We start from the raw sequence: 23,769 nt of genomic DNA on the forward strand, positions 1-23,769 counted from the left end.
CTCGGCGATGGAGCTCCTATGTGTGCGACTACGCTCGAAAGCCCGTGCCAGCAACCACCCAGGACGCGGCGGGTGGGAGTGTCATGTACCCGGGCAGTAGTATCTGCCTGACAACGCAGCTCCCCGCACAGCCGAATGCCAGAAGGACATATTCTTATTAATTATTTTTATTTATTTTTTCCATATTTAGTGCTCTGTACACGCTATGGGGTACATGCTATTGCGGGTGACTGGAGGAAGGGAGTATTAGTGCTCATTGCCTCTGTCATCCCGTATTAGGCATCGCCAACATCGGGCCCCGGGCAGTACCTGCTATGACCAGGTGGGTATTGCCTTGGCTGCTTGGTTCGGCTACAGAGACCCCTGATCGGAGTGGGTGGTATTTGGGGAGAAAGCTATCGGGCATGGCTTCCAAACGAAGTCGGCTCTCTCAAGGTGGTCCCCCACCTAGTTCTTTAACTTTTGCTTCCCTGAGAGGTTCAACTCCCTAGGAACATGCGCAGCGTGAAGGAATGGGATCCAGCTTCCCTAGGTTTCTGGTTGCTACCAGAACCGATGGGCACGATTTTAAGCTGGTGAAGTCGATCCTGTTTAGTAGACACATCGAAGGCGTCTATGGCGAACTGGAGGAACGTAAGAAAATGCGCAACGGTAGTTTGCTTCTAAAGACTCGTACAGCACTGCAAGCTGATCAGTTGCTTAAGTGCGAGCACTTTGGCGAAATCCTCTTCAAAGTGGAGGACCACAAGTCCTTGAACCAGGTTCGCGGAGTCATCCTTCACCGCGACCTTATTTTGAACACTGACGACGAGTTGATGGAAGACATGAAGAACCGTGGCGTGACACACGTCCGGCGCATTACGCGCAAGGTCAACGGCGAAGACGTTGCCACTGGTGCCTTCATTGTCTCTTTCAAGTTGTCCGTGTCACCAGAGAAAGTCAAGGTAACAACTTATCGTTGCGATGTGAGGCCGTACATCCTGCCTCCTATGCGATGCTATCAATGCCAGCAATTCGGACATATGGTATCTCGCTGTTCGAATCAGGCTGTATGTGGTACATGTGGACAAGTAGCTCACGGCGCGGAGGAGTGCACAACTCCATACAAGTGCACTAACTGCTCCGGTTTTCATTCTCCTCGGGATCGGAATTGTCCGACATACCTGAGTGAGAAGAAGATCCAGGAGATCAAGACCCTGGATGGTCTTTCCTACCAGGAAGCGCGCCGTAAGTTTAATTCTACGAATACACCTGCCCGTACACTCACTATAGCTTGATAGCTGAGAGATGTCGCGCTGTCCTCTACATCTACGGATGTAGAACTAGATAGTGTTTAGGCTTATGAGCATTTTGTCGCTCATAACCTAACACTCCCTTTATATCCACAATATGGCACTGTTACAGTGGAATTGTAACGGTTATGACAGGCATCTTGCTGAGTTACGTCAGCTTATTAGTGAGTACGCAGCGAGTATAGTCTGTATTCAGGAGACCAATTTCAGACCTGGTCATTATACGGTCTTGAGGAATTTCAAACTATACTCGACAGAATGGTACTATGCTCAGCGGGCTTCCGGAGGCGTGGGCAATTTTGTACGTTCTGATAGCTACAGCGAAGAGGTTCCATTAAGAACCCCTCTTGAGGCTGTAGCTGTTCGCGTCTCGCTGCCTGTCATAGCATCAGTGTGTAATGTTTATCTTCCACCAGGCCAGCATCTGAATATCAATGATGTCGCTGATCTTATAGATCAGCTTCCACCACCCTTCCTCTTATTGGGCGATTTTAACGCCCATCACCCCATATGGGGCTCTGAGACGCCTTGCCCCTGAGGAAGAGAGCTGGAAGCACTACTAACAGATCTGGATTTATGTATTTTGAACACAGCGGAACCAACTCACTTTAGTGTACGTTACGGCACATACTCTCGCATAACTTGCAGTAGACGTTAGTCTATGCAGCTGAACATTGGTTCCACTGTTTCGGTGGAATGCACACGATGATCTCTGTGACAATGACCATTTTCCCATCATTCTTACTTTGTTGAAACATAAACCCGTCGAGGCTCCCCCTCGATGGATTCTTAAACATGCTGATTGGCCAAAGTACACATCACTAGCTGTCTTTAACGATGATGTCAGGCGGACCGTCGGCGAAGAAATAACTTACGTCACCCAAGTTATTCTTGCTGCTGCTGAGGAGTTCATTCCGTTTTTCTCGGGGACTCCTCGCCGAAAACTCGTTCCTTGGTGGAACGATGAAATAGCAGCAACCGTCAAAGAACGCCATCGCGCTCATAAACGTTACCGTCGACAGCCTACTGTGGCCAACTTCGTGACATTTAAGAAACTCCGTGCTAAGGCGCGAGTTCTTATTCGACAAAGTAAGAAGGCTTCATGGGAGAAATATGTGTCGTCCATGACGTCACATACTCCATCATCTCAAGTGTGGAAGAAACTTCGACGAATTTCGGGTATTCAATGATCATCTGTTGTACCAGGAATTTCCATTGCAGGCAGTGTCGCCACTGATCCCCTCGCGATTGCTAACCATCTCGCTAGTCATTTCGCGGATGTCTGTGGCTCCGGGAATTACTATCCTGATTTCCTCCCTCTGAAGCGGGAGGTAGAATGTCATCACCTTAGTTTTGCCACTCAAGCTTAAGAGGACTACAACGTGCCCTTTATGGAGTGGGAACTCCGCAGCGCCTTAGCGCTTTGCAAGGACACGTCTCCTGGACCGGACAACATTCATAACCAGATGTTGAAACACCTTAGTGATGATAGTTTACTATATCTCCTTCGTGTGTTCAACCGAATCTGGACAGAGGGTGATTTTCCGTCTCAGTGGCGAGAGGGCATAGTCATTCCGTTCCTCAAGCCTGACAAAGATCCTAAGTATGCAGGAAGTTACAGACCGATTTGTCTTACAAATTGCCTGTGTAAGCTATTAGAGAGGATCGTAAATCGCAGACTCGTGTGGTGTCTGGAGAAACAAGAACTCTTGTCCGAGTACCAATGTGGATTTCGAGCCGCTCGATCCACCACAGACCACTTGATACGCCTGGAGAGCTCTATCCAGGATGCGTTTCTCCGCAAACAGCACTTGGTAGCTGTCTTCTTTGACTTGGAGGAGGCCTATGACACCACCTGGCGATATGGTACCCTTTCAGTCCTGCATCAATGGAGATTCCAAGGTAACTTGCCGGTATTTATTGCGAATTTTTTGTCCCTCCGTCTATTCCGTGTCCGAGTAGGGAGGACATATTCGCAATACCACGTTCAAGAAAATGGAGTCCCACAGGGATCGGTTCTTAGTGTCACTCTGTTCGCGATTGCCATAAACGGTATTGTCGCTGCTGCTGGTCCAGCCGTAATACCGTCCCTATATGTGGATGATTTTGCTCTGCACTATAGCTCGTGCAGTATGGCAGTCGCAGAGCGACAGTTACAGCAAACTATTAGGAGGGTAGAGCAGTGGACCTTAGAGCGTGGCGTTCGTTTTTCCACCACAAAGACCTGTGTTGTCCACTTTTGTCGCCAACGTTCTATTCACCCTCCTCCTAAACTTTATTTTATAAATGTAGCTATACCTGTAGTTGACACTTACCGATTCCTTGGGCTCCTTTTCGATAATAAATTATTGTGGGAGCCACATGTGCGGCAGTTGAAAGTGCAATGTGCTAAGAAGCTTAATATCCTGAAGTTTCTTAGCAGCACTTCTTGGGGGGCTGACCGCGCGGTGCTCCTAGGATTCTATAGGGCACATATTTTATCTCGCCTAGACTACGGCAGTGCAGCATATGGCTCAGCAAGACCAAGCGTTCATGCGAAGCTAAACAGCATTCACTACAGGTTCGGTTGGCGACGGGAGCCTTTCGTACGAGCCCCATAGCTAGCCTGCTCGCTGAGTCTGGTGTGCCGCCATTACACCTGAGGCGACAGCAACTGCTTCTTACCTATGCTGCTAATTTGCGACAGATGCCACTACATCCAAGCTATTCTAGCGTTTTCAACAATGGCAACCGTTTGCTGTACGCCGCTTGTCCCCGAGCAATGCGGCCGGTTGGAATACGTTTAGATAGCAGTTACAGATTGTTTGACGTACCTTCGGATCCTTGCCTTGTCAGACAACCAAGTGGGGTACCTCCGTGGGTAGTACGGCGACCTGAAATAATTCTGGACCTATACACTGGCCAGAAGGAGAACACGGACCCTTCGATTTATCGGAGGCTCTTCTTGTCCGTCGTTGGCCGCTATCAAGGCTCAGTCGTCGTCTACACGGATGGTTCAAGGACTGACACGAGGGTGGGCTGTGCGTTCGTTGTCGACAATGATAAGTTTCTTTTCGCTCTCCCGGAAACCTGTATTGTGTACACAGCAGAGCTCTATGCTCTCTGTAGAGCTTTGCGGTACGCACTGTACAATGAACGCCGTCACTTTCTTGTGTGTACTGACTCCTTCAGTTCACTCCAGTCTATTGATACCTGTTTCCCTCGGCACTCTCTGGTGCAGCGGATCCAGGACCTGCTGGCCGGGTGTTCGGATGCCGGCACCAGAATTACTTTTCTGTGTCTCCCAAGCAACATGGACATCGCGGGAAACGAGTTAGCAGATCGGGCTGCCAAGGAGGCAGTTACACTGCCCCCGTTGCCTTTCAAGGTTCCAGCAAGTGATATTCACTCTCAGCTGAGACATCTGGTCATGTCTCATGGGGAGATGGAGTGGCAGGCCATTCCACTTCCTAATAAGCTGAGAGCGATAAAAGGAACAACGAAGGTATAGAGGACTTCCCTTCGGGCTTCGCGAAGAGAAGGCGTGGCATTATGTCGTCTTCGGATCGGCCACGGTATCATAACTCACTCGCATCTTTTGAAAGGAGAACCCCCTCCGGTGTGTACCTGCGGCGACCATCTTACCGTGGTACACATCCTTACGGAGTGTATGGACCTGGTCGATCTTCGCCGTAGTCTTAACCTTCCGGGTACCATGTCCCTTATCTTGCGAGATGACGAGCAGTCAGCAGACCTCGTCATCCGCTTTATGAGGGATAGTGGTCTGTTTTACCGTGTCTAGTGATGTCCTTTGTCTTCGTGTATTTGTTTCCATTGCGCTTTTAACCTATTGACTTCATTTTAGTTTGTGTTGCGTATTTTAATGTGTTATTTTAATTTCTAATGTAAATGAAGTATCTATATATGCACCACCAGGCAATGCCTTATTCCTGTTCTCTCTGTATTTTCTCTTATTTTATTAGAAATAAGGCATTGCGAATTAGATCTACTGCTGTTTTAATCTCATACTCATTCTTTCATCACCATATTTTTTATCTCTGGTTAGTGGATACGTTTTAAAGTTTTAAATATCATGTATCATGTCGCCCATCACGTTCCATTAGGGGCCGATGACCTTCGATGTTAGGCCCCTTAAAACAACAAGCATCATCATCATCATCAGCATCTATGTTAAGAGCATGACCTGGTGGAAAATAAACATTACACACTGTTGTTATGACAGGCAGCGGAACGCGAACAGCTACAGCCTCGAGGGGAGTTCTTATATGAATCTCTTCACTGTAGGTATCAGAACGTACAAAAATTTCAACACCACCGGACGCCCGGTGAGCATAGTACCGTTCTGTCGAGTATAGTCTGAAATTTCTCAAGACCGTATGATGACCAGGTCTGAAGTTAGCCTCCTGAATACAGACTATACTCGCTGCGTACTCACTAATGAGCTGACGTAACTCAGCAAGATGCCTGTCATAACCGTTATAATTCCACTGTAACAGTGCCATAATGTGGACTATAAGGAGTGTTAGGTTATGAGCTACAAAATGCTCGTTTCAATGCTCGTTGTATAAACAACAGTAAAATGCTCGTAAGCCTAAACTCTATCTAGTTCTACATCCGTAGATGTAGAGGAGAGCGCTACATACATCCCGTCATCGAAAGATGGCAGGGGTGCCGCCCAGAACTTCGACGCTTTTCGGGCGCGAGGGGGTCCCCTACGAGGAGAGCGCGCAGGTTTGGGAGCAGGAGTGCCCCCTGGCACAGACTCATACCCCCCAGATGGGGGGCATCACTTCTCCTTCGCAGGGGAAGTCCGAGAGCGCTCAGGACGGGCGCTCTTCTTCCCCTTTTTCTTTTCTAGTTTAGACGGGCTGGGAGATGGTTTCCCAGCCCTGGTCGACGATGCCGCCTCCGCCGGCTGGGGCACAACTTTCATCGACCTCCTAGGGGGGGGGGAGACTTAGTCTTCCCCCCTTGCTGTGCCGGTTGGAAACTGCTAGCCTGCACAGACTTCTGGTGGTCGAAGGTGGGGTGGTCCCCCCCTTCGAGCTTTGACTATTAGCGACGTTGCTGGGAGCAGCAACAGTCGCCTTGGGCGCAGCCGTCTGGACAGGTGTCGAGGTTGAAAATGACGAACCTGGAAGACTCTGAGCTATCAAGCTATAGTCGAGTGTACGGGCAGGGGTATTCGCAGAATTAAACTTACGGTGCGCTTCCTGGTAGGAAAGACCATCCAGGGTCTTGATCTCCGGGATCTTCTTCTCACTCAGGTATGTCGGACAATTCCGATCCCGAGGAGAATGAAAACCGGAGCAGTTAGTGCACTTGTATGGAGTTGTGCACTCCTCTGCGCCGTGAGCTACTCGTCCACATGTACCACATACAGCCTGATTCGAACAGCGAGATACCATATGTCCGAATCGCTGGCATTGATAGCATCGCATAGGAGGTTGATGATGATGATGCTTGTTGTTTTAAGGGGCCTAACATCGAAGGTCATCGGCCCCTAATGGAACGAAATGAATGACATGAGACATGAAGTTAAAATTTTAAAAAGTATCCACTGACTAGAGTTGAAAGAATGGTGATGAAGAAAAATGAGGGTGAGATTAAAACAGTCAGTGGATCTAATACGCAATGCCGTATGTTCTATTAAAATAAGAGAAAGTACAGGAAATCAAAGGAATAAGGCATTGCCCAGTAATACAGATATTAACACATAATTTACATTAGACGTTCAAATAACACATTAAAATGCGCAACACAAACTAAAATGAAGTCAATGAGATAAAAGCGCAACTGACGTAAACAATACTAGGACAAAGGATATCATCACACACGATAAAACAGACCGCTATCCCTCATAAAGCGGATGACGAGGTCTGCTGACTGCTCGTCATCGCGCAAGATAAGGGAGATAGTACTCGGAAGGTTAATACTACGGCGCAGATCGATCAGGTCCACGCACTCCGTAAGGATGTGTACCACGGTAAGATGGTCGCCGCAGGTACACACCGGAGGGGGTTCTCCTTTCAGTAGATGGGAGTGCGTCAAGATACCGTGGCCGATCCGAAGGCGACATAATACCACGGCTTCCCCCCGCGAAGCCCGAAGGGAAGTGCTCCATACCTTCGTTGTTCCTTTTATCGCTCTCAGCTTATTGGGAAGTGGGGTGGCCTGCCACTCCATCTCCCAATGAGACATAACCAGATGTCTCAGCTGAGAGCGAATATCACTTGCTGGAACCTTGAGAGGCAACGGGGGCAGTGTACCTGCCTCCTTGGCAGCCTGATCTGCTAACTCGTTTCCCTCTATGCGCATGTGGCTGGGGAGCCACACAAACGTAATTCTGGTGCCGGCATCCGAACACCCGGCTAGCAGGTCCTGGATCCGCTGCACCAGAGGGTGTCGAGGGAAACAGGTATCAATAGACTGAAGCGAACTCAAGGAGTCAGTACACACAAGAAAGTGTCGGCGCTCATTGTCTAGTGCGTACCGCAGAGCCTCACAGATAGCATAGAGCTCTGCCGTGTACACACTACAGGTGTCCGGGAGAGCAAAAAGAAACCGATCATTGTCGACAACGAACGCACAGCCTACATTCGTATCTGTCCTTGAACCATCCGTATAAACGACGACTGAAACTGGATAGCGGCCAAGAACGGACAGGTAGATCCTCCGATAAATCGAAGGGTCCGTGTCTCCTTTCGGGCCAGTGTGCAAATCTAGGATGATTTCAGGTTGTCGTACCACCCACGTAGGTCCCCACTTGGTTGTCTGACAACGCAAGGAATCGAAGGTACGTTAAACAACCTGTAACTGCTATCCAAGCGTATCCCAACCAGCCACGTCGCACGAGGATGAGCAGCGTACAACAAACGGTTGCCATTGTTGAACACGCAGGAATAGCTCGGATGAAGTGGCATCTGTCGCAAATTTGCAGCATACGTAAGTAGTAGTTGCTGGCGCCTCAGGTGTAAAGGCGGCACACCAGACTCTGCGAGCAGGCTAGCGATGGGGCTAGTACGAAAAGCTCCCGTCGCCAAACTAACCCCGCTGTGGTGGATACTGTTCAGCTTCGCAAGAACGCTTGGTCTAGCGGAGCCATATGCTGCACTGCCTTAGTCTAACCGGGATAAAATGTGTGCCCGATAGAATCGCAGGAGCACCGCGCGGTCAGCTCCCCAATGAGTGCTGCTAAGAAACTGCAAGAGGTTAAGCCTCTTGGTGCATTGCACTTTTAGCTCCCGCACGTGTGGCTCCCACGATAATTTACCGTCAAAAAGGAGCCCAAGAAATCGGTAGGTGTCAACAACTGGAAGAACGACATTTCCTAGATACAGCTCAGGATGAGGGAGAAGAGTACGTTGACGACATAAGTGGACAACGGGGGTCTTTGCGGCAGAAAACCGAAAGCCATGTTCTAAGGTCCACTTCTCCACCCTCCTAATAGCTTGCTGTAACTGTCGCTCTGCGACTGCCATACTGCACGAGCTATAGTGCAGAGCAAAATCATCCACATATAGGGACGGTATTACGGCTGGACCAGCAGCAGCGACAATACCGTTTATGGCAATCGCGAACAGAGTGACACTAAGAACCGATCCCTGTGGGACTCCATTTTCTTGAACGTGGTATTGTAAATATGTCCTCCCTACTCGGACACGGAATAGACGGAGGGACATAAAATTCGCAATAAATACCGGCAAGTTACCTTGGAATCTCCATTGATGCAGGACTGAAAGGATGCCATATCGCTAGGTGGTGTCGTAGGCCTTCTCCAAGTCAAAGAAAACAGCTACCAAGTGCTGTTTGCGGAGAAAAGCATCCTGAATAGAGCTCTCCAGGCGTACCAAGTGGTCTGTGGTGGATCGAGCGGCTCGAAATCCACATTGGTACTCGGACAAGAGTCCTTGTTTCTCCAGACACCACACAAGTCTGCGATTTACCATCCTCTCAAATAGCTAACACAGGCAATTTGTAAGACAAATCCGTCTCTAACTTCCTGCATACTTAGGATCTTTGTCAGGCTTGAGGACAGAAATGACTATGCCCTCTCGCCACTGAGATGGAAAATCACCCTCTGTCCGGATTCGGTTGAACACACGAAGGAGATATAGTAAACTATCATCACTAAGGTGTTTCAACATCTGGTTATGGATGTTGTCCGGTCCAGGAGACGTGTATTTGCAAAGCGCTAAGGCGCTGCGGAGTTCCCACTCCGTAAAGGGCACGTTGTAGTCCTTGAAGCTTGGGTGGCAAAACTAAGGTGATGACGTTCTGCCTCCCGCTTCAGAGGGAGGAAATCGGGATTGTAATTCCCGGAGCCAGATACATCCGCGAAATGACTAGCGAGATGATTAGCAATCGCGAGGGGATCAGAGGCGACACTGCCTGCAATAGAAATTCCCGGTACAGCAGATGATCCCTGAATACCCGAAATTCATCAAAGTTTCGTCCACACTTGAGATGATGGAGTATGTGACGTCATGGACGACACATATCTCTCCCATGAAGCCTTCTTACTTTGTCGAATAAGAATTCGTGCCTTAGCGCGGAGTTTCTTAAATGTTACGAAGTTGGCCACAGTAGGCTGTCGACGGTAACGTTTATGAGCGCGACGGCATTCTTTGATGGCTGCTGCTATTTCATCGTTCCACCAAGGAACGAGTTTTCAGCGAGGAGCCCCCGAGAAAAATGGAATGGACTCCTCAGCAGCAGCAAGAATATCTTGGGTGACGTAAGTTATTTCCTCACCGACGGTCCGCCTGACATCCTCGTTAAAGACAGCTAGTGATGTGTACTTTGGCCAATCAGCATGTTTAAGAATCCATCGAGGGGGAGCCTCGACGGGTTTATGTTTCAACAAAGTAAGAATGATGGGAAAATGGTCACTGTCACAGAGATCATCGTGTGCATTCCACCGAATCTGTGGAACCAACGTTCGGCTGCATCGACTAACGTCTATGCGAGAGTATGTGCCGTAACGTACACTAAAGTGAGTTGGTTCCCCTGTGTTCAAAATACATAAATCCAGATCTGTTAGAAGTGTTTCCAGCTCTCTTCCTCGGGGACAAGGCGTCTCAGAGCCCCATATGGGGTGATCGGCGTTAAAATCGCCCAATAAGAGGAAGGGTGGTGGAAGCTGATCTATAAGATCAGCGACATCATTGATGTTCAGATGCTGGCCTGCTGGAAGATAAACATTACACACTATTGCTATGACAAGCAGCGAGACGCGAACTGCTACATCCTCAAGAGGGGTTCTTAATGGAACCTCTTCGCTGTAGCTATCAGAACGTACAAAAATGCCAACGCCTCCGGAAGCCCGGTGAGCATAGTATCATTCTGTCGAGTACAGTTTGAAATTCCTCAAGACCGTATGATGACCAGGTCTGAAATTGGTCTCCTGAATACAGACTATACTCGCTGCGTACTCACTAATAAGCTGACGTAACTCAGCCAGATGCCAGTCATAACAATTACAATTCCACTGTAACAGTGCCATAGTGTGGACTATAAAAGGAGTGTTAGGTTATGAGCGACAAAATGCTCGTAAGCCTAAACACTATCTAGTTCTACATCCGTCGATGTAGAGGACAGCGCGACATCCATTCCGTCATCAAAAGATGGCAGGGGTGCCGCCCAGAACTTCAACGCTTGTCGGGTGCGAGGGGGTCCCCTACGAGGAGAGCGCGCAGATTTGTGAGCAGGAGTGCCGCCTGGCGCAGACTCATATCCCCCAGATGGGGGGCATGACTTCTCCTTCGCAGGGGAAGTCGAGAGCGCTCAGGACGGGCGCTCTTCTTCCCCTGTTTCTTTTCTAGTTTAGACAGGCTGGACTTTCGTCGACCTCCTAGGGGGGCAGGCTTAGTCTTCCCCCCTTGCTGTGCCGGCTGGGAACTGCCAGCCGGCACAGACTTCTGGTTGGTCGAAGGTGGAGTGGTCCCCCCCTTCGAGCTATGTCTATTTGCGACGTTGCTGGGAGCAGCAACAGTCACCTTGGGCGCAGTGGTCTGGACAGGTGTCGAGGTTGTGAATGACGAACCTGGAAGACTCTGAGCTATCAAGCTATAGTCGAGTGTACGGGCAGGTGTATTCGTAGAATTAAACTTATGGCGCGCTTCCTGGTAGGAAAGACCATCTAGGGTCTTGATATCCTGAATCTTCTTCTCACTCAGGTATATCGGACAATTCCGATCCCGAGGAGAATGAAAACCGGAGCAGTTAGTGCACTTGTATGGAGTTGTGCACTCCTCCGCGCCGTGAGCTACTCGTCCACATGTACCACATACAGCCTGATTCGAACAGCGAGATACCATATGTCCGAATCGCTGGCATTGATAGCATCGCATAGGAGGCGGGATGTACGGCCTCACATCGCAACGATAAGTTGTTACCTTGACTTTCTCTGGTAACACTGACAACTTGAAAGAGACAATGAAGGCACCAGTGGCAACGTCTTCACCGTTGACCTTGCGCGTAATGCGCCGGACGTGTGACACGCCATGGTTCTTCATGTCTTCCATCAACTTGTCGTCAGTGTTCAAAATAAGGTCGCGATGAAAGATGACTCCGCGAACCAGGTTCAAGGACTTATTCTCCTCCACTTTGACGGGGATTTCGCTAAAGTGCTCGCACTTAAGCAACTGATCAGCTTGCAGTGCTGTATGAGTCTTTAGAAGCAAACTACCGTTGCGCATTTTCTTACGTTCCTCCAGTTCGCCATAGACGCCTTCGATGTGTCTACTAAACAGGATCGACTTCACCAGCTTAAAATCGTGCCCATCGGTTCTGGTAGCGACCAGAAACCTAGGGAAGCTGGATCCCATTCCTTCACGCTGCGCATGTTCCCAGGGAGTTGATCCTCTCAGGGAAGCAAAAGTTAAAGTCTTAGGTGGGGGACCACCTTGAGAGAGCCGACTTCGTTTGGAAGCCATGCCCGATAGCTTCCTCCCCGAATGCCACCCACTCCGATCAGGGGGTCTCTGTAGCCGAACCAAGCAGCCAAGGCAATACCCACCTGGTCATAGCAGGTACTGCCCGGGGTCCGATGTTGGACGATGCCTAATACGGGATGACTGAGGCAATGAGCACTAGGGCTCCCTTCCTCCAGTCACCCGCAATAGCATGTACCCCATAGCGTGTACAGAGCACTAAATATAAGATAAATAAATAAAAATAATTAATAATAATATGTCCTTCTGGCATTCGGCTGTGCGGGGACCTGCGTTGTCAGGCGGATACTACTGCCCGGGTACATGACACTCCCACCTGCCGCGTCCTGGGTGGTTGCTGGCACGGGCTTTCGAGCGTAGTCGCACACATAGGAGCTCCATCGCCGAGCAGCACGCACATCAAAATTTAGAATGGTCTGCATCTGACCCTCGAAAAAATAATAAAAAATTAAGAGGGGACCATGGCCACATGACCCTTTAAGTCGCCTGCTACGACAGGCAGGGATTACCTGTGAATGTACTCGACCCCTCCCATCCACAGAAGGTCCAACACGTTATACCAAACCGCAATCAATGTCCGCGCCTAGGTCGCCCCTTTTAGTCGACTCATACGACAGGCAGGAGGTACCGCGGGTGTATTCTACATGTGCGTCCCCCACCCGCAGGGGGTCGTGTGTTTGGTCCGCGAGAGGTATTTTATTTCCCTCAAGTCCGACGGCAAGCCGGTTAGGACCCCCCTATCCGTCACCTGGGACGCGCCACGTGGGAGTATCACCTCTCCCCCTGCTACGCCATCGTAGTATGTTCGTGGTCTCAGGGTACTTGAAGGGTCCGAGCGGCCTCCACTGGACACAGGCAGCTGCGGCAGGTCTTGCCGTCAAAATTATTCGGCAGCTAATGTACTTCTTTTGCTTCATGGACACTATTTCTGCAATTAATACCTTTTTGCTTCAAATCAACCTTTGGTGGACTTAGATAAATATTACTTCCATGAATTAATGTTTTGTTTCGCAATTCTACTACTACAAAGAAATTCTAAAACTGGACTTAAACTATTCCCACCCATCTATATCAAACAACTTAAGTGACCTCCGACTACTGATAGGTTGTATTTTCTCTTCTAAATTCTTCTTCAACCAATCAGCAACAAAATTGGACTTTGTTTTGGAAACATATTTTTTCTTCTGTGTCACCCCTTGGAAGGACTTTCGGGGGGGGGGGGGGGGGGGGAGGTCTGTACCGGGCGGTACACCTCTACGACGCAAGTTCAAATCTTGTGCCAATTGAAACTCCTCTACAGGAGAAGCTCTGAACTTTAAAAAAGGAATCAACTCTACTGTTTATCAGAAGATGTCACTGTGTGTTTTTGATTTGCTTTTGTTTTTCATTGGTCAAGAAGTGTGGACATTCTCTAACAGATGTCTCTACCAAAAACTATGATTACGCACTCTGGTGTAAAGGAATAAACCTTCTTGGAGAAATGTTGTATTCATAAGTTTTGTCTTTACTAAATTTTGTTCTGTGGTTTGTTGGTTGGCAATATTAATCCTTTCCTTCCGCCTGTTTTGAATGTAGTCAATCAGTAATTTCTGTAATTAATTTTCCTCCAATCATAGCTTTCTTCTTCGAATTTCCATGTGTAACTCTTAGTCAACCAATAAAAATTGAGTGGGTGTGTCTTCTCATTCCTGAAAGGTCTAGAATTTTCCACGAGGGTATAAAAGTGCTGATTTTCTTGTCTCCGGGCCACTCGTATAACATCTAATTCAGTGTGTGAATATGTAGCAGGGGGCGGGAAGCGCCTCTTTCTTCTGGCAGCAGCTCTTCAACAAGGTAAATGGCCTTTTAACATCTTTATTTCTTGCTAGCTCAACAGTTTAACTCTCGGGGAAGGTTCGAAACCTTTAATATGTAAACTATTAAACATGTAAACCCTTTTTGTGGTAAACTTCAGTTTTCTTGAACTTTAATTCGGAGATAGAGAGTGCTTTACCCTCTCGAGGTCCCCTTCATTTGAATTTGACGTGACTACTTTTTCGTGTCCGTTTCTTCTCTTCCTTAATGTATTAAAGTTTCTCGTACGAGTCACCTCCCTAGCTTGGAATTAGCCCCTGTGTATAAGCCTAGCGCCACTTAGGTTTTAAATGTGTATTTAGGAGTGCAAGTTCACGCGTCCAGTCCTTTCTGTACTTTGGGCCAGTAACTTAACCTGATGTTTTTTTTTCTTCATTCGAAAGCCCTGTAGGTTGGGTACAAATACCCCTGTTTCTTTGTGAGTGTGCTTTGAGGGCAGTTAGAAGTAAAGTTTGTTGTAGCCTTTGATAGGCTTGTAAAATTGAGAGCAGGTCAGCTCTTTCTGGTATTTTGGAAGGTGCCTCTAGGAGGCTTGACATTACTAAGCAGGAGCAAGAGCTCCATGTAATTAAGGGTTTTCTGCCTTTTGGTATTTTGTGGTTGTGAGCTGAGAGCTCCAGGATTGATGAATGTGGGCCCATGGCCCAGAATTTGTAAGGACCCCTTAACTGGTGCTTTCTTTGTAAAGTTGCATTGTACCTGATTTTCTTTGTTTCATCTAGTGGAAATTGTTAATTGTTAAAATTGTTATCAGTTGAAAATATATTTATTTAAATTTTAAAATTCATCTTTCGGACTTGTAGTTAGACCCATTCCAGCCTGCACCTTCTTTCACCTCTGACTTCCACGGATACCTCCGTAACAGTAAATATAAAATTATTTGCCCCAGCAGTGCTGGGGTAGCTGGGGTTCAGTGCATGCCACTGGATTTTAGTAGATTGTGGGTGATTTAAGTGGGAAGAATTTGAAACAGCAGATTTCGTGCACATGTTCCACATTTTGATGTCTGCTTGAATTTTACGTAATACCATAGAGTTCATGGAAAGATAAATGAAATATTTAAAGAATAATCAAGCTGGATCTAAAATTAGATATTTTTTATTTTTTAATATTTTTGTTTGAAAATTGAATCATTTCTAATAGTTACAAGATTAATAAAATAAAGGTACATACTTTACCAACACATGTTCTTTGCCATTTGTTGCACTGTTAATACATCTTCATATATTCATAGGTACATATCTCCAAAGAATACCTCCAGTTGGAACCAATTGGTCTCGTTTTTGTGTTCTTCTTTGCACTCATCATGGCCATCCAGTTTGTAGCCATGATGTTCCATCGCTCTGGAACTTTATCACACATCTTGGCATCAACTGAACTGAATTGGTACTGCAATAAGAAGGTAATTACACTGAAAGAGATGAGTCAGGTAAATGAATATTGCAGATAACTTTGCACTGACTGTTAACATTCCTTATTCTTACAGGGTGAAGACATGTCTCAAGATGCCATTATTAATAAAAACTTTATGGAGATAGCCAGAGACATGCAACAACTACGAGGACTGGATGACGACTATGAGGATGATTCTGGTGCAGACAAGGTAGAGAGGCGTCGCACAATCCACAACCTTGTAAAGCAAAACCATAAAACAAGAACAATTGAAACACTGGATACTGCCTTCACGATGAGATTCTTCAACATGCAGAGTGATGGAGCAGTTCCAGGTTTGTTCCAACTAATTTCTCCACTCTCAGTTAACAAAATCTTCCATTCTTTCAAAGGGCATCGACATATCCTAGGATGCTGCTTGGGAAAATGAAGTCAATCAGCATAAGAAAACTAGAATATTCTTTTGTGAGCACATGTTGATGGGGAGAACTGTATAATTTAACAAGTTTATGATGGCGATTATTGTTTTAAGGGAAAGTATAAGTAGGCGACCATTTCCTCTTAACCCTACACGAGCGGAAGTGTTTTATGTCTATACACAGACCGAACCACAATATGACAAATTAAAATTCATCCAGAATTATCGAACACTAGCTATACCCATGCATATGGACGTAATATTAATTACTTATCTTGAACATTGGCTGTACTCCATCACAGAGGTCCATTGGATATTACTGATTTTTTTCATGACAGCATGCTAGTGCAAAAAAAAAAAAAAACAGGCATAAGAGTCATTCCTATCAAAGGGTAGAGAAGGGCCCACCTATTCAATACCATTAATTTGTATAGTGTCTTACATAATTGGGACTAGTTTTGACTCCATATACACTGGGTCATCTTCAGCCACGATCCAATTGGAAAAACATATGCTCACATGCAACACATAATAAATTAAACAATCCAGTATGTTTCAATTTACAATCCAAATTTTAAAACATTGATGAAGTCCAAACATTCTACAGTGCGTACCGCAGAGCCTCACAGATAGCATAGAGTTCTGCTGTGTACACACTACAAGTTGCCGGAAAAGCAAAAAGGAACCTATCATTGTCAACAACGAACGCCCAGCCCACCTTCTTATCTGTCCTTGAACCATCCGTGTAGACGACGACTGAACCTGGATAGCGGCCAACAACGGACCGGAAGAGCCTCCGATAAATCGAAGGGTCCGTGTTTTCCTTTGGGCCAGTGTGCAGATCCAGGATTATTTCAAGTCGTTGTACGACCCGCGGAGGTACCCCACTTGGTTGTCTGACAAAGCAAGGAACCGAAGGTACGTCAGACAATTCGGAACTGCTATCCCAGCATATCCCAACCGGCCGCGTCGCTCGAGGACGAGCAGCGTACAACAAACGGTTGCCATTGTTGAACACGCAAGGATAGCTTGGATGAAGTGGCATCCGTCGCAAATTTGCAGCATACGTAAGTAGCAGTCGCTGGCGCCTCAGGTGTAAAGGCGGCACACCAGACTCAGCGAGTAGGCTGCCTATGGGGCTTGTACGGAAAGCTCCCGTCGCCAGCCTAACCCCGCCTTGATGGATGCTGTTTAGCTTCAGAAGAATGCTTGGTCTTGCTGAGTCATATGCTGCACTGCCGTAGTCTAGGCGAGATAAAATATGTGCCCTATAGAATCGTAGGAGCACCGCGTGGTCAGCCCCCCAAGAAGAGCTGCTAAGAAACTTCATGATGTTAAGCTTCTTAGTGCATTGCACTTCTAACTGCCGCACGTGTGGCACCCACGATAATTTACTGTCAAAAACGAGCCCAAGAAATCGGTGTCAACAACTGGAAGAATGACATTTCCTAAGTAAAGCTCAGGATGTGGGTGAAGAGTACGTTGACGACAGAAATGGACAGCAGAGGTCTTTGCGGCAGAAAACCGAAAGCCATGTTCTAAGGTCCACTGCTCCACCCTCCTAATAGCTTGCTGTAATTGTCGCTCTGCGATTGCCATATCGTGTGTATTCCACCAAAACAGTGGAACCAACGTTCGGCTGCATAGACTTATGTCTATGCGAGAATATGTGCCGTAACGTACACTAAAGTGAGATGGTTCCCCTGTGTTCAAAAAACATGAATCCAGCTCTGTCACTAATGTTTCCAGCTCTCGTCCCCAGGGGCTAGGCGTCTCAGAGCCCCATATGGGATGATGGGCATTAAAATCGTCCAATAAGAGGAAGGGTGGTGGAAGCTGATCTATGAGATCAACGACATCATTTATGTTAAGATGCTGCCCTGGTGGAAAATAAACATTACACACTGTTGCTATGACAGGCAGCGAGACATGAACAGCTACAGCCTCAAGAGGGGTTCTTAATGGAACCTCTTCGCTGTAGCTATCAGAACGTACAAAAATGCCAACGCCACCGGAAGCCCGGTGAGCATAGTATCGTTCTGTAGAGTTTCTTAAATGTTACCAAGTTGGCCACAGTAGGCTGTCGACGGTAACGTTTATGAGCGCGACGGCGTTCTTTGATGGCTGCTGCTATTTCATCGTTCCACCAAGGAACGAGTTTTCGGCGAGGAGCCCCCAAGAAAAACGGAATAGACTCCTCAGCAGCCGCAAGAATAACTTGGGTGACGTAAGTTACTTCCTCGCCGACGGTCCGCCTGATATTGTCATTAAAGACAGCTAGTGCTGAGAACTTTGCCCAATCAGCACGTTTAAGAATCCATCGAGGGGGAGCCTCGACGGATTTATGCTTCAACAAAGTAAGGATAATAGGAAAATGGTCACTGTCACAGAGATCATCGTGTGTATTCCACCGAAACAGTGGAACCAACGTTCGGCTGCATAGACTTAGGTCGATCCGAGAATACGTGCCATAACGTACACTAAAGTGAGTTGGTTCCCCTGTGTTCAAAATACATAAATCCAGCTCTGTTGCTAATATTTCCAGCTCTCTTCCCCGGGGGCAAGGCGCCTCAGAGCCCCACATGGGGTGATGGGCATTAAAATCTCCCAATAAAAGGAAGGGAGGTGGAAGCTGATCTATGAGATCAACGACATCAGTTATGTTAAGATGCTGGCCTGGTGGAAAATAAACATTACACACTGTTGCTATGACAGGCAGTGAAACGCGAACAGCTACAGCCTCGAGCGGGATTCTTAATGGAACCTCTTCGCTGTAGGTATCAGAACGTACAAAAATGCCAACGCCACCGGAAGCCTGGTGAGCATAGTATCGTTCTGTAGAGTATAGCTTAAAATTTCTCAAGACCGTACGATGACCGGGTCTGAAGTTGGTCTCCTGAATACAGACTATACTCGCTGCGTACTCACTAATGAGCTGACGTAACTCAGCAAGATGCCTGTCATAACCGTTACAATTCCACTGTAACAATGCCATAGTGTGGACGATATAAGTAGTGTTAAGTTATGAGCAATAAAATGCTCACAAACCTAAAGACTATCAACATCTACATCCGTAGATGTAGTGGACAGCGCGACATCCATCTCGTCGTCAACAGACGGCGGGGATGCCGCCCAGAACTTCGACGTTTTTCGGGGGCGAAGGGGTCCCCTACGAGGAGAGCACGCAGGTTTCGGAGCAGGAGTACCACCCGGCGCAGACTCATACCCCTCAGGTGGGGGGCATGACTTCTCCTTCGCAGGGGAAGTCCGAGAGCGCTCAGGACGGGCGTTCTTCTTCCCCTTCTTTTTTTCGAGTTTAGATGGGCTGGGAGATGGTTTCCCAGCCCTGGTCGACGATGCCGCCTCCGCCGGCTGGGGCACGACTTTCGTCGACCTCCTAGGGGGGGGGGGAGACTTAGTTTTCACCCCATGCTGTGCCGGCTGGGAACTGCCAGCCTGCACAGACTTCTGGTTGGTCGAAGGTGGGGTGGTCCCGCCCTTCGAGCTTTTACTCTTTGCGACGTCGCTGGGAGCAGCAACAGTCGCCTTGGGCGCAGCGATCAGCACAGGTGACGATGTTGAAAATGATGAACCTGGAAGACTCTGAGCTATCATGCTGTATTCGAGTGTACGGGCAGGTGTATTCGTGGAATTAAACTTACGGCGCGCTTCCTGGTAGGAAAGACCATCCAGGGTCTTGATCTCCTGGATCTTCTTCTCACTCAGGTATGTCACAGTTCCGATCCCGAGGAGAATGAAAACCGGAGCAGTTAGTGCACTTGTACGGAGTTGTGCACTCCTCCGCGCCGTGAGCTACTCGTCCACATGTACCACATACAGCCTGATTCGAACAGCGAGAGACCATATGTCCGAATCGCTGACATTGATAGCATCGCGTAGGAGGCGGGATGTACGGCCTCACATCGCAATGATAAGTTGTTACCTTTACTTTCTCTGGTAACACTGACAACTTGAAAGAGACAATGAAGGCACCAGTGGCAACGTCTTCACCGTTGACCTTGCGCGTAATGCGCCGGACGTGTGTCACGCCACGGTTCTTCATGTCTTCCATCAACTCGTCGTCAGTGTTCAAAATAAGGTCGCGGTGAAAGATGACTCCGCGAACCAGGTTCAAGGACTTATGCTCCTCCACTTTGACGGGGATTTCGCCAAAGTGGTCGCACTTAAGCAGCTGATCAGCTTGCAGTACTGTACGAGTCTTCATAAGCAAACTACCGTTGCGCATTTTCTTAAGGTCCTCAAGTTCGCCGTAAACGCCTTCGATGTGTCGACTAAAAAGGATCGACTTCACCAGCTTAAAATCATGCCCATCGGTTCTGGTAGCGACCAGAAACCTAGGGAAGCTGGATCCCATTCCTTCACGCTGCGCATGTTTCCAGGGAGTTGAACCTCTCAGGGAAGCAAAAGTTGAAGACTTAGGTGGGGGACCACCTTGAGAAGGACGACTTCGTTTGGAAGCCATTCCCGATAGCATCCTCCCCGAATGCCACCCAGTACGATCAGGGGTCTCTGTAGTGTAAGAAATATGTTATGGGACAAAGATGTGCCAATGGAAGCAAAGGATACTATGTACAAGATGTATTACATACCCATAACAACTTACGGAGCAGAAACTTGGACAATGACAAAGAAGGATGAGAGTCGAATACAGGCAGCCGAAATGAAATTCTTGAGGAGTATGATACAGAAGAGTAGAAGAGACAAAATAAGGAATGAGAAAATCCGGGAAGAAATTGGAGTGGAAAAAATGAATGATAGAATAGAGAAGAGCCGACTAAGATGGTTTGGGCACATAAAGCGAATGAGCGACGAAAGAATGCCAAAAAAGGTGATGGAAATGCAAATCCAAGGAAGGAAAGGCCGTGGACGACCACGATTGAGATGGAAGGATACCATCCAACGCAGCATTATAGAAAGAAACCTGGACTGGGACACAGTGTTGGAGGAGGAGTGGTGGAACGACCGAAGAAAGTGGAGAGGAACCATATTTGCCCCTACCCGGCTACAGTTGGATAAAGGGAAATGATGATGATGATGATGATGATGAGGTTATTTAATTCAAAAACATGCATGAGCCATCCGGAGCTAGCCTTAAAACCCGTAATTTTTAACTCTCTTGCTATAATTTCAACCGACACATTTCACTCGTAACTTCACATCCAAACTGTCCCTTTACAGTCACATATTCACATATCCCATTTTCTCGTTTTGTCCGTATAATCCAGATGAGCTTTATTTTTCCTCCAATAACATGGCCCAACTTTTATAAACATTGTACTTTCTTCCTACAGTGTGATGACCAATTTACTCTGCCTCTTCAATAATAGAGCTTTTCTGTAGCCATGAAGTCTTAATACTGAGAACTTGTGTGCCAGCCTCTCTGAAGACATGCTACGATTTAAACTGACTCCACGTATATGACATGATATGTACACGTTACGCTTCTTGCTTGTGGTGGGAACAAAGTTGCCAACAGCGTGGATGGAACAATAACTACTTCCATACTTTTGTATGTCATGAGCACTATACCAGCCATTGTACAAACAGTATCCAAACACCAACTTTTTGCTGCCAGATTTTGAAAAATTATGCAGGGATTATTTGCTTATAAACAGTACCATCTTCTCAATATTTTAAATAAGATTATTCAAACAAAACTTGATTGGGGTTGACAGTGAAGTTGTTTAGTCCCTTAAATAACGCAATAATCGCTACAACAATGGGATTAAATTTTATTATCTCATTTCCTATTTTTTCATTTTTGATGTGCCTCTGATAAACTGTAGCATTCTCATTTCCTGAAAGGAAATCTAATATTTATTACAATTCATTTTTTTCTTTTTTTTAGGTGCACCTATGGTGGGCAAGAAAATTTCTCTACGAAGGGAAACTATTAAGGCTCTAGAAGTGAGACGCAATTCTGTGATGGCTGAACGTCGTAAGTCACAAATGAAGACTCGGGGTGCAAATAACGATTATGGTCTCACATCAAACAACAACATTGCAAGTGGTCCCAGGCATCAACCATCGTCTGCTGGAATTAGTGTTAAGGGTGTTGTCAAAGCACCAGGGGTTAGACATGTGAACAGAACATACAATCAATATGACGAGTGAACAGAACATACAATGAATGTGACGAGATTGATAAGAGGAACTCTGTAAGAATACATAACATTGGAAGGAATTCTGTTAGTTGGAGGGACAACGATTTGGGAGGGCAGCATCGGTGAAGAAGAGGCTGAATTTCTTCCAATTCAACATAAAAAGTTCTTACCATTTCTGATATGAATTCAGGAATATCTGACCATGTGAAGAATGTTGCATCAACATTAGAGATTTTGCCATGACAAGTTGAATCAACCTAAATGCCTAGACAATGGTTTTTTCTTCCAGTGACCTGTGATTTTTTTAATTTCTAGAAATAAAATTTGGCCTAATAAAGCTTTTTAGAGAATTGTATCTTGATTCAAAATAGTTTGATTATAATAATCATTATTCAATTCCAGCATTATGCACTGCCTGATATTTTATCAAGTGAATGTTATTGATCAAGATACTGCCTGTACATTTCAGGCAAGTATTTATTTTAGTGATATTTTAAAATAAAATTTCTACTTTGATCACTTACACTACACTCACTCAGCCACTATGTCACATTCATTGGCATTGTCACAGTCTACAGTGCACAGCCCGCGCACAACAGTCTTGTAGCTTAGGATGAGGTTTGTTGTCCGCACTCTGATGGAACTCCGTTCGCAGGCTACACACGTTGGCACCCAGTGTCCCTTTAAGCTGCACCAGAACACCCAATATCCTACTACAGCAGCTGGCCCCCAAAGGCATATTTATATATGACGTCAGGTGACAGCTACAACAGGTGAACACTCGGCAGACTGGCACACACATACTGACTGCAGTCCTTACCCCCTTTGCTTATTCGCTGACTAAACTACATCAACTCACGGCTGAGCTCCCCGCTAACTCACTCCTGTCTTATATACCTGCGGCCGGCCCTTCAAGATGCATCAGTCTTGCAAAGCTTGTGGAAGCCTCCAGGCATAGAAATCTGTTGGCCTGCAGAACTCTTAGTTGAGGCTACTAGCAACGTAACAGCCAATGACAACCACTGTAGCAGAGTCTGACCAATGAGCGCCGGCCTTCTCCCGTCACGTCAGCTGTGCAGCGGGAAGCGCCACCCTGGCACTTCGACGTCACATATGGGATGGGGCCACAACCAATTGCTCCCCCTTTCTCATCCCTGCTCCACAAAACAGCAAACATATCACAATACTGCAGCTTAGTTCTTTAAATCTGATCAATCTAATCTAGGTGAACACTCCGCAGACTGGCACACACATACTGACTGCACTCCTTACCCCCTTCGCTCATTGAACTAAATCAACTCACGGCTGAGCTCCAAATGGGCTCCCCGCTAACTCACTCCTGTCTTATATACCTAGAGCCGGCCCTTCGAGATGCGACAGTCAATGTAATAGACAAGAAAAATGTTCCACCGATCAATACTGTACCGTGAAGAAAGTTCTTTCCACTCCTCGTCTTATTTCATTTGTGTGTAATTGTGTTTGCATGCTGTTTGAATTCAGGTGTTATTTATACATGTTATATTGTATTATGTTTTCTTTGGATTGCCCTTTTCCTTAAAAAAAAAACGTTGTCCTCATTCCCTCATGGCCCCAGGATAAAGGGAAGTTTCTTCCCGTCCTGGGGTATTTTCCATCTTATGTTGGCTATCGTCCTCTTGCCTCCACGATCTGGTGAGAAAACTCCCCTCCCCTTTGGGTGTGCGCGCGCCTCTACCTGCTGGGCAGGCGAGCGC

At 46.9% G+C, this 23,769-nt stretch overlaps 1 protein-coding gene across 1 annotated transcript in view; it reads left to right on the top strand.

The window, feature by feature from the left end:
• The window catches only part of LOC136871754 (chitin synthase chs-2), a 286,502-nt gene extending 264,105 nt beyond the window's left edge, over positions 1-22,397 (top strand). The window contains exons 21-23 of the mRNA XM_067145304.2: positions 15,336-15,503; positions 15,588-15,828; positions 21,781-22,397. Coding sequence (XP_067001405.2) covers positions 15,336-15,503; positions 15,588-15,828; positions 21,781-22,046 — 675 coding nt within the window. The 3' untranslated portion in view covers positions 22,047-22,397. The remainder of the gene's footprint in view (positions 1-15,335; positions 15,504-15,587; positions 15,829-21,780) is intronic.
• The last annotated feature ends 1,372 nt before the right edge of the window (positions 22,398-23,769 follow it).

Source organism: Anabrus simplex, chromosome 4 (assembly GCF_040414725.1).
Source record: "Anabrus simplex isolate iqAnaSimp1 chromosome 4, ASM4041472v1, whole genome shotgun sequence".
Lineage (NCBI taxonomy): Eukaryota > Metazoa > Arthropoda > Insecta > Orthoptera > Tettigoniidae > Anabrus > Anabrus simplex.